The 12935-nt window shown below is 48.9% G+C and overlaps 1 protein-coding gene across 2 annotated transcripts in view; it reads left to right on the forward strand.

The window, feature by feature from the left end:
* Positions 1 to 1687: 1687 nt before the first annotated feature.
* ABL2 (ABL proto-oncogene 2, non-receptor tyrosine kinase) overlaps positions 1688 to 12935 on the forward strand; it is a 118586-nt gene continuing 107338 nt past the window's right edge. For both annotated transcript variants that reach the window (XM_062192953.1, XM_062192955.1), the window contains exon 1: positions 1688 to 1844. In XM_062192953.1, coding sequence (XP_062048937.1) covers positions 1688 to 1844 — 157 coding nt within the window. The remainder of the gene's footprint in view (positions 1845 to 12935) is intronic.

The raw sequence follows: 12935 nt of genomic DNA on the forward strand, positions 1-12935 counted from the left end.
TTATTTATTTGGAAGTCAGAGTTACACAGAGAGGGAAGGAGAGGCAGAGAGAGAGAGAGAGAGGTCTTCCATCCACTGGTTCACTCCCCAATTAGCTGCAACAGCTGGAGCTGTGCCGATCCGAAGCCAGGAGCCGGGAGCTTCTTCCCGGTCTCCCATATGCGTGCAGAGACCCAAGGACTTGGGCCATCTTCTGCTTTCCCAGACCATAGCAGAGAGCTGGATCAGAAGTGGAGCAGCCAGGACCTGAACTGGCACCCATAAGGGATGCTGGCACTGCAGGCGGCGGCTTTACCCACTGTGCCACAGCACCGGCCCCAGAAAATAAACACAGGAAAACTTGGATCCAAACAGAAAGTTCATATTCTGTACTGTGCTAAAGCTTAATGTTTCTGTACCTATTTGGGGGGTGGGGGTAATTTCAGTTATTTCTGGCCACATCCCGGGTAACAGTGGACTATTTCATAGCCCTCCTTAAGGATCTGTGTCAGGGGGTGGTTGATAAAGGTTGTATGAAAGTGAGTGGGTCATGAGCTACACCTGTCTTTGCTTCCCCCACTGTTCTTCGAGGCTGTTTTTATTTTTATTTTTTTGGGCAATGGTTCCCATTACACATTTTAAAACCAAATTTAAGTGTGATGCCGCTAATAACCGACACCTTTTAATAAAGCCAATAGGGAAGCCAAAGGAAAGGAGGAGATTAACAGCCTAGTTCTTTGAGAGGTCAGAACAAGCGGATCAATATTCAGACACACAGCGGAGAGGACGGTGGGGGAGCGGAGTAAAACACCCTCCTCCTGACTCATCCCTCTGTTCAGGCAGCAGGGGCTAAAGGAGTTCTGACTCAGACACCGGGCCGAACATACGTGTTTCCCCTCCCTGTCTCAGCCAAAGACCTGAGCTCGGGCCCCGGGTCTCGGGCCTGCAGCTCGCCAGTGGGAGGGTTCGCCTTAGGGCCAAGCCTCGTGACACGGAAACACGCGTGCTGGGGGCCGGGGCTCGGGGGGTTCTGGGCGGCGTGGGGCACCACTGTCACATCACAGTCCCTTCGGGTCAACCTTGCGCGATTCTGGCTGCAGGCCAGCTGTCGGCCAAGCGGACCCCCGGGCGACCCTCGTGTTTCTGCGCCTCGGCGGCGCCCGCCCTGGCCGACGGAGCTGACAGGTGCCGCCGCCGCAGGCAAGGCCCGGGCTGCACCGGCGCTGCAGGCGGTGGAAGCGCGTGTGGCGCAGGCCGGTGGCGGTGGCCCCGAACTCGGGACCTGAGGCGGCAGCGGCCGCGGCCGCGCGCGCGAGGTGGGCGCGGGGGGGGCCGGCCCGGCGGGGCGCGGGGCGGGGCCTCCTGGAGGCCCCGCCCCCGGGGCGCGGAGGTGACTGGCAGGCGGGGGGCGGGGGGCGGGGGACGCTCTGCCCCACGCTCGCCCAGCGCTCGGTGGTTTAAAGATGGCGGCGGCGGCGTTGGGGGCGCGGAGCCGCGGGAGGGGGAGGGAGAAGCCGAGTCCGTGAGGCGCCGGGGAGCCGCGCGGCGGCGGCGGCCGCTGTGAGGAGTCCGGGGGCCGAGCCGCCGGCGGCCCCGGCCGCTCAGGGCCAGGGCCTGGGCCGGGAAGGAGAGGCCGGAGCAGCGCCGGGAGCCGAGGAGGAATGTGACCGGGGGGTTGGCGGGGCCGCGGGAGTACGCGAGCGCGGGGATGGGGCAGCAGGTGGGCCGCGTCGGGGAGGCTCCGGGGCTCCCGCAGCCGCAGCCCCGCGGGGCCCGGGGCAGCAGCGCCGCCAGGCCCTCCGGCCGCAGGCGGGACCCGGCGGGGCGCCCGCCCGAGAGCGGCTTCAATGTCTTCACGCAGCACGGTGAGTGGCGCGGGGCGCGGGCGGCGTCGGCTGCCGCTGGGCCGTCGTCCCGGCCGGCGAGCGCGCCCCTCCCCCGCCGTGCCCAGCCTGGCTGGCAGCTCCGGGGGGCGGCCACTCGGGGCACCGGCCTGTCCCCCGGCTCGGGGCCGGCAGGGCTGCGGGGAGCGCTGGGCTGCGGCCGGGGTGGGTGGGCGCGATGGAGGCCGGTTGTCAGCGGAGCCGGCCCGAGTGTGGCTGGGGAGCTGGGGGTGCATCTCGGGAGACTGTGGCCGTGCGCGGTGTCGGGGTGGCGGGCTGCACAGCGCCCTGGAATGCCCGTCTTTGTAGGAGGGTGAGGGTGCGAGCCCCTGACTGTGTGTGTGTCTGCCCCCCACCACCCTGTTCGGTTCCTTGGAGGAGGACACGGTTCTGAGATGGCTGGTAGGGGCTCTAAGTTGGTGGGCATGGCTAGGACTTCCCTCTGGGTATGGGCAAGAGTTTTCCTTTGTAGCCTGTGTGTGTGTGTGTGTGTGTATGCCTATGCCTATGTACGTATAGTGCTTGCAGATATGTGGCCTGGCACCTATTCCTTGGGTCGCATCTATATATCTTGAGAATAGTTTGTCTTCAAACCCTTTTGTTACGCACTCAGTAAAAATGTTGAGCGGATATTCTGATGTGTGTATTTTAAACCGTTATGTTCGTGTACTGTGCTAGTATGTGCTGTAATTCTGAAACATACGCAGAAATAGAATTTAGGAAATGGTAGGCTGAAAATATAAGGCTCGTGACCCCTCCCACACCCACCCCCGCCTCGCCCCAGCCCAGTTCTGAAACCTCTTTGCTAGAGGAAGAAGGGGAGGGAATAAAATCAACATTGACTTTCACGGGATTGAGGCCCCCTAATATCCACGGGGGGCTGAAGATGGAGGTGTGCCTGGTAGAGGGACTGGCCGGTTGAAATTGGCCGAGAGGCGGCCAACTGGACTGTGATGGAAGACGCATGTAGAAGACGGTAAAGGGTAGAAGAGACGGGGTTCTGTGTCACACAGTCGAGGGAAGTGGAGGACGAAAGTGAAGTGTGGATCATTTGCTAGCAGTAGAGTTTGGAGAGTGTCATGGCTGCTGGTAGCACGCACAGAAGGATGAATTCGAGGGTCCGTGGCTAATAGGTGAGCTGTGTCAGAGGTCTGAGTTTGGACTTTGTGGTTAAACTGAGTTTTTAAATTTTTAATGTATTTGAAAGGCAGAGAGAGACAGAGGTCTTCCATCTGCTCCTCACTGTCCAAATGACTGCAGCAGCTGGGACTGAGGCCATGCTGGAGCCTAGAGCCTGAAACGGAGTCTGGGTTTCCCAGGTGGGAGGCAGGGACCCCAATGCTTGAGCCATCATCTGCTGTCCCCCAAGGTGCACAGCTGAAGGAAGCTGGAATCGGAAGTGGAGCCAGAACTCGAACCCAGGCACTCTAGTATGTCTCAGGTGGTGTCAACTTCTGCCCTAAACACTTACCCACAAAGTGAGTGTTTCTTCATGGAGGCGGCGTATGTAACTTGGGGCTATGCACGCTTTATATGTCTGCTACTAAAGATGCGCTTGAGTGTCTCTTCAAGGTATGTGAATATTTGATGCAGGTGCCATAGGAGTTGGTTTTTATTGAAATTACTTCCTACACTATGGGAGGAAAGAAAAGAGGAATAGTTTTCAAGAGGATGGGCATTTGGTCCAGCAGTCACGATGCTGGTGTCCAGGATCTTAAGGCTTGGGCTTGGTTCCAGGCTCTGGCTCCTGCTGGTGCAGGCCCTGGGGCCAGCGCATGATGGCTCAAGTGTTTGGGAGGCCTGGATTGAGAGCCTGGCCTCTGGCTTCAGCCTGGCTGTTGCAGGCATTTAGAAAGTGAACAAAACAATGGACGATGTTTTTATCTCTTTGCCTGCTTGTGTGCCTCTTGAATACGTTTTTTAAAAAACTTATTTCAGGGAAGAAATCATCCAAGTAGCTTTGCTTTGTGGGAAGTGTTCGCGTGCATTAAACGTGGGCCATTGGGCCGTGGTGATCGTCTTCCTCTAGTATTCAGGACAGAAGATTGTCAGAGAAGGAAGAAGTCACGAAGAGTAGGATAGCAAAGACAGGTTCGAAGGATGGATGGAATTTGGACCTAGGGAGCAGGAAAAGGCAGTCTGAGCAGCAACGGTGGGAACGGGCGTGATTTGTTGGTGGGACAGTGAGGAGACGTCTGTCAGGTGAACTTTTACCTCGAGCAGAATCGCAAGAGTCAGGTTCTCGTGCTGGCAGTGGCTGACTGGTGCATTTAGTCACCACTTTTGGATTTCTTTATCTGTACAATGAGGTAAGGCAACATGATCTCTGAGATTCTTTCTGTCTTTAAGATTTTATGATTTTAATTGAGAAACAAAAGAAAAAGGTTGGATGGACTGGGTTATGGAAAATCTGGCAAAGAGGTTTGTGTTGGTTTGCCTGATTGGCTAGTTGATAGGATATATCAATAAACCCAAGTGTGAAATGTAAGACTGGCCTTGACCGGAGGCAAGAAATAGGAGAGGTCAGGGCCATTTCATGTGTTCAACAAACAAAAGTTTTTTTGAGCACCTGCTTACGTATTGGGCCATGGAAGTGCTGCTGTGAATATAGTAGAGTGCTTGCCAGGATGGAACTTAAAGGACTTTGTGATTCAGTGTAGACTGAAAGAAGAGACAGCACATTGGAGGACTTGTTAAAGGCATGAACTCTGAGGCTGGCTTGATGAATAAAAGCCACCGCTCGGGATGCTGGCGTTCCATATGGGTGCCTGTTCAAGTCCCAGCTGCTCCACTTCCTACCCAGCTCCCTGAAAAGCAGAGAAAGATGGCCCAAGTGCTTGGGCCCCTCCACCCACATGGGAGACCTGGATGTAACTCCTAGCTTTGGCCTGGCTCAACCCTGGCTGTTATGACCACTTGGGGAGTGAACTAGAGGACAGAAGACCGCTCTCTCTTTGTGACTCTGGCTTTCAAATAAATAAGTAAATATTTTTTTTTTTTCTTTAAAAAAAGCATGAACTGGCCGGCGCTGGCAGGCGCCATGGCTTAAGAGGCTAATCCTCCGCCTTGCGGCGCCGGCACACTGGGTTCTAGTCCTGGTTAGGGCATCGGATTCTGTCCCGGTTGCCCCTCTTCCTGTCTAGCTCTCTGCTGTGGCCCGGGAGTGCAGTAGAGGATGCCCCAGGTGCTTGGGCCCTGCACCCACACAGGAGACCAGGAGGAAGCACCTGGCTCCTGCCTTCAGATCAGCATGGTATGGCGGCCATTGGAGGGTGAACCAATGGCAAAAGGAAGACCTTTCTCTCTGTCTCTCTCTCTCTCACTGTCCACTCTGCCTGTCAAAAAAAAAAAAAAAAAGTTAAAAAAAAAAAAAAGCATGAACTCTGGCGCCTTTCTGCCTGGATTTGAAACCTGAATCAGCTGCTCATTAGGTATATGGCCCTGGACAAGTTAGCTTTTTTTAGTGCCCTGGATTCTCTATCTGTAAAACAGGCATAATAATAGTATCTAGAATTAAATGATATATGCAAAGCACTCAAGATAGTGACTGGCACATAGTAAGAATTTAATATGTGTTAGCTACTGCTATTACTCCTACTACTATTATTAAAAATAGGGTGATTAAAAGGTGACACCAAGATTTTGAACTTGGCTAACTGGGATAATTATTATTCTGTTGACAAGTCTGGAAGGTAGAAACTGATTGGAAGGATGGGCATAATGTAGAGTCTGTTGCCAAAGACTAGTGTGAGAAGTGTGGAAGTAGCAGATACGGGAGAAAGGTGAAGTGAGTTCTGTTTTTCAGACAGATGGTTGTTTACAAACTTTTGTAGAGGCTGTCATTGTGGCATAGTGGGATAAGCTGCTGCTTGAGACAGTGGCATCCCATAATGGAGTTCCGGTTCAAATCCTGGCTACCCTGCTTCCATCCAGCTTCCTGCTTATGTGCCTGGGATGCAGCAGAAGATGGCCCAAATGTATGAGCCTTTACTGCCCATGTTGGAGACTAAGTTTTAGTTCCTGGACCCTGGCTCTTGTGGCCATTCGGGGAGTGAACCAAGATCGATTGTCTCTCTCTGCCCTTCCAATAAATGAATACATCTTTGAGGGGGGAAAAATAAACTTTTCCATAGATCAAGATAGCTCAGCCATGTTACGGTTGCCATTTTGGCCTTGCTTATTCTTCTTTTGGGGGCAGGGGAAAGTGGAGGGTGTCCGTTGACTGGATACCGGTAGCACCTCTTTTTGACCCTTCGTTGTTAGAACCAAAAATGTCTCCAGATGTTGCTAAATCCTCTGAGGGGGAAAAATTACCCCTAGTTGAGAACCACTGCTGAGAAATATTGAGTCTCAATTGAGTGAATAAATAAGTTAGATTCAAAAGCTCTTAAATGGGTATTTATTTGATATTTACATGAAAAAAATCTAGATCCCAGAACAGTGTAGAAATGACTGTCTTAGGTTTGCAATATTGAGATGTTAGCACAATCTAATATGAAAATTGAATCACTCTTGAGTTTACATGTAGGTTTTAATGTAAGTCAGATATCTCATGTAGTTGATCAGTGAAAATGTACTTATGTTAAGGAAATGGTTCATGGTTGTTCATAGTCCATGATTTTTCTCTCTTTAGCCAAAATGGTAATTTTTTCATTATTAATAATAGGTGGGTAAGCTGTTACAATAATTTGCCTTGCTAAAAGTGATTTTTGTGACTGTATTTTACAAGGAATAAAAACAGTAGGGCAATTTTTGATATTGAAGTAGTGAGTGCTTTGTGACTTTTGAACCCTGAAATTGCCTTTTTGGTGTTTTCTGACTTGCAATCTAGGCTTGAATACCTAATTTTTTTTTTTTTTTTTTTTAACTTACTTAAAAGGCCAGTATACTTCTCAACTGCCTGGAACAGCCAGGGCTGGGCCAGGCTGAAGCCAGGAGCCCAGAACTCAGTTTGGGTCTTCCATGTGGGTGGCAAGAAGACTGGATCCAGCACCTGCCGCCTCCGAGGGTGCACAGAAGCAGGAAGCTGCACTTAGGAGCGGAGCCGGGACTTAAACCCAGGCCCTGCAGTGTGGGCTGTAGAGTAGGTTGTCCCAAGCAGAGTCTGAGCTGCTAGCCAGATGCCTGCTCCTGTCTTTTTCCTATGTGACAGACTTGTCAACAGCTGCATGCTTTCACTTCAGTTTGACTTGGGGCTCTTATTTTCTAAAAGTTCTACAGAAATTAACCTTGCATTAGGAAGTTCTGAATAATAACAGTTTTCCTTAAACTTACTGTTTTAACTTTTTTTTTTTTTTTTAAATTTTAGATGATCAGCTGTTCATCTTTTAGTCTTGGCAAAATGAAGGATGTGGGCCCCCGGGTGGCCTACTGCAGTGATCACAGATTCCTATGAGAATCAGAGTTTTACGTATTTTTAACTTTGAAAACTTTATCTGGAAGGCAGAGCGAGGAGGAGAGAGACAGAGCAAGCTCGAGTTAATTGGTTTCCTCCCCACATGGCAGCAACTGCTGGAGCTGGGCTGGCGCCAGAGCTGGGAGCTGAGATTGCAGTAGGCCAGGTCTCTCCTGAGAGGCAGGAACCCCATTATTTGAGCTGTCACTGCTGCCTCCCAGGGTCAGCACTGGTGCGAAGCTGGGGCTAGAAGCTAGAACTGGCAGTCAGACCTAGGCGCTCTGATGTGGGGTGTGAGCACGTGAACTCCAGTACTAAATCCCTGCTCCCAAACCAAACTTACAGGAGGGAAATGAACTACGAGGTGTTTATTAATCTCCAAATCTGTGTTAAGTTACAGATCAATAACTTCGTATTCTTAGCAAAGTGGCAAATTAAGTTGTGGTACAGTCTTTTATCACCATCCAATGGACAGGAAGGTTCCAGGTAAAATTATGAAGTCTGAAGTTTCTTCTTTGGGGTCTTCAGTCTGCTTAAAAAAAGAAAACAAAATCCAAGTGAAAGGAAGACCAGCACCCCCCACCCCATTGATACGTATTTTTTTCTTTACTTCCTGAAAATAGGGAATGTTTATGATATTTGTGTAGTATTTTAGAATTTATCAAGACCTGTTTGATCTCTCTTCTTTTTTTAAGATTTGTTTATTTACAGAGGCAGAAGCAGAGAGAGATCTGTCTTCCATCCTGTGGTTCACTCCCCAAATAGCTGCAATGATTGCAGCTGGGCCAGGCTGAAGCCAGGAGCTTCCACCAGGTCTCCCACCCAGGTGCAGGGGCCCAAGGACTTGGGCCATCTTCCAGTGTTTTCCTAGGCACCTTAGCAAGGAGCTGGATCAGAAGTGGAGCAGCCAGGACTCGAACCAGCGCACCCATATGGGATGCCAGTGTTGCAGGCCGCGGCTTTAACCCACTGAGCCACAGCACTGGCCCCTCATTCCGCCCCCCCCCCCCCCACTCCCCCAGAGAAACCTTTCATTTAAGGAATCGAGATTCCCTAAGTACAACTTTAGGAGTATAGTGATTCTTCCCCTCATTTGTCCTTTACAACTACTCTGAGAGTAGAGGAGGCAGACATTGATGTTCCCGTTTTGTAGATGAAGAAGAGTACGTGCCAAAATCCTGTGGCTGTTAAGTGATAGAGCTGGGACTGAGACTCAAGTTCTCTTCCCCTGATCTTGCCACAGTGTAGAGTTTAGAGTGTGTTTTAGAACCAGATAGAAGTGGATTCACGTTATGCCTTAAATCTCGTACTGGTGTTGCAACCTCAACAGGTCGGTGAAAGAATTAAATTATGTAAAGCTTTTACAGATGTGCCAGGTGTTAAATGCTCATTAAAAAGCAGTTTTGTTGCCATTGTTTACCTCACCATGATTGTGAAGATTGTATGACTTGTATTTGAAAATTTTTTTTTTAATTTTTTTTTTTATTTTTGACAGGCAGAGTGGACAGTGAGAGAGAGAGAGAGAAAGGTCTTCCTTTGCCGTTGGTTCACCCTCCAATGGCCGCCACGGTAGCGCGCTGCAGCCGGCGCACCGCACTGATCCGATGGCAGGAGCCAGGTGCTTCTCCTGGTCTCCCATGGGGTGCAGGGCCCAAGCACTTGGGCCATCCTCCACTGCACTCCCTGGCCACAGCAGAGAGCTGGCCTGGAAGAGGTGCAACCGGGACAGGATCGGTGCCCCGACTGGGACTAGAACCCGGTGTGCCGGCGCCGCAAGGCGGAGGATTAGCCTAGTGAGCTGCGGCGCCGGCCTGAAAATTTTTTTAAATTGTCTAAAGCCACTGCTGTTGTTATAATCATGATGGCATGCTGAAGTGTAGACGTGTCTTAGCATTTATATTTATTCTCTGTCTTTATCAAGTGACTTGATTATTAGAGAATTTTCAGAAGCAGCAAAGTGGGGTGGTGCTGTGATGTAGAAGGTTAAGCTTCTGCCCACAGTGCCAGCATCCCATATGAATGCCAGTTCAAGTCCCGACTGCTCCACTTCTTACCCAGCTCCCTGCTGATGCACCTGGGAAAGCAGGGAAAGATGGCCCAAGTGTTTGGGCCCTTGAAGCCACGTTGAGAGACCCAAAAGAGGCTCTTGGTTTTAGACAGGCCCAGCCCTGGCCATCTGGGGAGTGAATCAGCGGATGGAAGATATCTCCCTCCCCCTGCCGCCCCCTGCCCCTGTATTTCTACTTTTCAAAGGAATAAATAAACCTTTCTAAAAAATAAGATGCTGCCTGGGGTGCTTGGTTTGAGTCCTGATTTTGAATTCTGGCTCCAGTCTGTAGTCCAGCTTCCTGCTCATGCACACACTGGGAGGCAGCAGATGATGATGGGAGTGACTGGGTCTTTACCGCCTGTTGGAGACCCTGATGGAGATCCTGACTCCTGGCTTTGACCTAACCTGTCCCAAGCATTTCACTGGTGAACTGGCAGATAAAGCATGTGTGTTTTTTCTTCTGTCTCCCTTTCATATTGAAAACAAAAAAGTATAGTCAGCTAACGTGGGGAAATCTGGGGACCTGAAGTCACAGGAGTCTGTGATCCCGCTGTGGGGAAAGTGATGATCTCTCAGAATGATTTGGCTTAGGGACTGGGTGTCAGGGAGTACATCATTCTAGTGGACATTTTTTCTTGGTCCAGGATTGAACTAGAAACACTGGCCAGTGCAAGTGTAAGTTGATAGAAATCTCATTCTAAGTAGACACAGTTATTTGCTTGTTAATATTTAATGACTTTTCTGCATTTTTGAAAATGACTTTTTATATGGTAACCTCTTCATCTGTCATCCTTTAAGACTTTTGAGAATTTTTTCTTGCCTCTGTGTATTTTACCTCAAGATTCTTTTCTCTTTTTCTTTTTCTTTTTCTTCTGGAAAGGCAGAAGAAAGAATAGAGATCTTCTGTCTGCTGGTTCACTCTCAAAATGCCCACAACTTCTAGGGCTTGGCCGGGCTGAAGCCAGGAGCCTAGAATTAAATCCAGGTCTCCCCTGTGGGTAGAGGGGACCCACTTACCGGAGCAGTCATCTGTTGCTTCCCGGGGTAAGAAGCTGGATTGGAAGTCCAGGCACCCAGTGTGGCATATGGGTGTCTCCAGTGGTATCCTAACCGCTGTGCCAGACACCTACCTCTAAAGGTTCTTAATTAAAGCTTATTTAATAGGACTTCAGTGTTCTTGAAGTTGTAACTCAACTTGGGCTTTTTATCAATATGGCACTACACTCATAGAGATTTCAAAATACTTAAGGACCTCATGTTTGTTTCTTTCTTTTTTAGTTATTTGACAGAGTTAGACAGTGAGAGAGAGAGAGAGACAGAGAGGAAGGTCTTCCCTCCATTGGTTCACCCCCAAAATGGCCGCTACAGCTGGAGCTGCGCCGATCTGGAGCCAGGAGTCAGGTGCTTCCTCCTGGTCTCCCATGCGGGTACAGGGCCCAAACACTTGGGCCATCCTCCACTGCCCTTCCGGCCCACAGCAGAGAGCTGGACTGGAAGAGGAGCAACCGGGACTAGAACCTGACGCCCATATGGGATGCCGGCGCTGTAGGCGGAGGATTAACCAAGTGAGCCATGGCACTGGCCCGGACCTCATGTTTCTTAGCGTAGTCTTGAAATAGGTTAAATTTGGAGTTTGACTGTAGATAATTTTCCAAATGATAGAGCAGTTGTTCTGAAAGTTTAGTGTGGAGAGCTTGTTGAACACAGATCTAGGGAGCAGGCATTGGGCTGTGGTTGAGACGCCACTTGAGAGACGTGCATGCTGCATCACAGTGCCTGGTGTGAGTCCCAGCTCCTCTGCTCCCTGCCCTGTTTCATGTTGTTGTGTACCCTGGAAGGCAGCACATGGCCCTCCACCACTGGGAGACTCAAGTGCTCTGCTCTGGGCTATAGCCCAGAGCTGTTAGGTGTGTACTCATTTTCACATGCAAGTGATCACTGTCTTACTCCATCTGTTCATGGTTTAGCTCTAAAAGTTCATCTGCTGAAGGTCTGTTGATCCACACACTTTTCTAAGAATCTGGAGTTATCAGAGAAAAGGTAGGTAGGGAACATACTTGTGCTGGAGTAGAGTGGGCTTCAGTGCCTGGGAGAATTGGATGATGAAATAATTGCCATTTTTTGAGTGCTATGTGCCAGGCAAGTTCTCAACACTTAATTAATATCTGCTTTTTTCATTTAAACTTCGTAAAACCCCACTGTCCCAAATTGAAAAGGATAAGAGAACAAAGAAATTGGGACATCTAGCTGTGATTTGGTAGTTTTGCCATGTGATGGTACCTAATTACCTTTTGGATTATGTGTATATACAAGGACACTTCAGGGGCTGGTGCTGTAGCATAGAAGGTTAAGCCTCCACCTGCAGTGCTGGCACCCCATATGCGAGCTGGTTTGAGTCCCAGCTCCTCCACCGATGATCTCGCTGCTGATGTGCCTGGGAAAGCAGTGGAAGGTGGCCCAAGTCCTTGAGGCCTTGCACCTACATGGGGGACCTCAGAAGTTCCTGGCTTTGGCCTGGCCCAGCCCTGGCAGTTGTAGCCATTTGGGGAGTGAACCATTAGATGGAAGATCTGTCTCTTGTCTCTTTGTATCTCTGCCTTTCAATAAATAAATCTTTTTTTTTTTTAAACTACTTCAGTGAATCAATTAAAAATGAAAATAAGTTTATTTTGGTGCAAAAAATCTAAAATTCATGATAGGTTTTCCATGATGTGCATTTTCCTTGAACTTTTTGAAGACCACACATATGTGTGCTTATATGCAGAGATTTTTAGGCTTCTTTTTAACTCCATCTCTGTTGAGACACGTGATGAAGTTTTCAGAGTAGACCCAGATTTGTGTAGTCTGTGGGTATGGGTCAAGGTCTGTATGATGGCCTGATGAAGGGAGCAGTAGGCTCCTTTCTCCTCTTGACTTCTTAGAAAATTAGCAGATAATTTGCAGATAATAGTGATGGTATATTGGACCGCTATCGGAGCCCTTTTTCTTTGTGAAATACCAGCTACGTACACCCTGAGATAGTAGTAGTTGACTGTGGTAGTAGGAACTCTTTAGAGGACTATGACTGATAATGTGTGTCTGTACAAATATTAGGCAGTTAGACACTGATGGCAGAAATATTTGTATAAATGACTGTTGGGTTCTAAGATACTAGGTTGTAAGAATTGATTACTTTGTGTCTTTCATACAGTACCTGCCCCATAATAGGTGTTCTTGAGTAATTGTGAAACAACTTTTGTTCTTAATTTTTGCGTTGTATTATGTTTCTATAATAGTTTATGTCTATTTAAAACATTTTAAATGGCAGTATGTCTTACTAGTAATGGTTTTTCTTGGTAAAACTTGGGGGGTAGCAATTTTTTTCTTTGATATTAGTATATCCAAACGTAGGAACTTGCCTGCTGGGGTGTTTTGAGAATAAGTAACTGGGTGGGGGGGACAATAAAAATAATGTATTCCAGAGATCTTGTATTAGAATCTGTGGAACAGCTTTTTAAAGTGCTGTTTACTTTATAATTCCAATATGCAACCTCTAAGGACCTTTTGTTTCTCCCCAGATAAAATGGCAGAATTTTAAAAAATTTTAGCTTTGTGAACTTCATGCCATTGAATTATACTTTACAAATGG

This window comes from Lepus europaeus, chromosome 5 (assembly GCF_033115175.1).
Source record: "Lepus europaeus isolate LE1 chromosome 5, mLepTim1.pri, whole genome shotgun sequence".
NCBI classification, from domain to species: domain Eukaryota; kingdom Metazoa; phylum Chordata; class Mammalia; order Lagomorpha; family Leporidae; genus Lepus; species Lepus europaeus.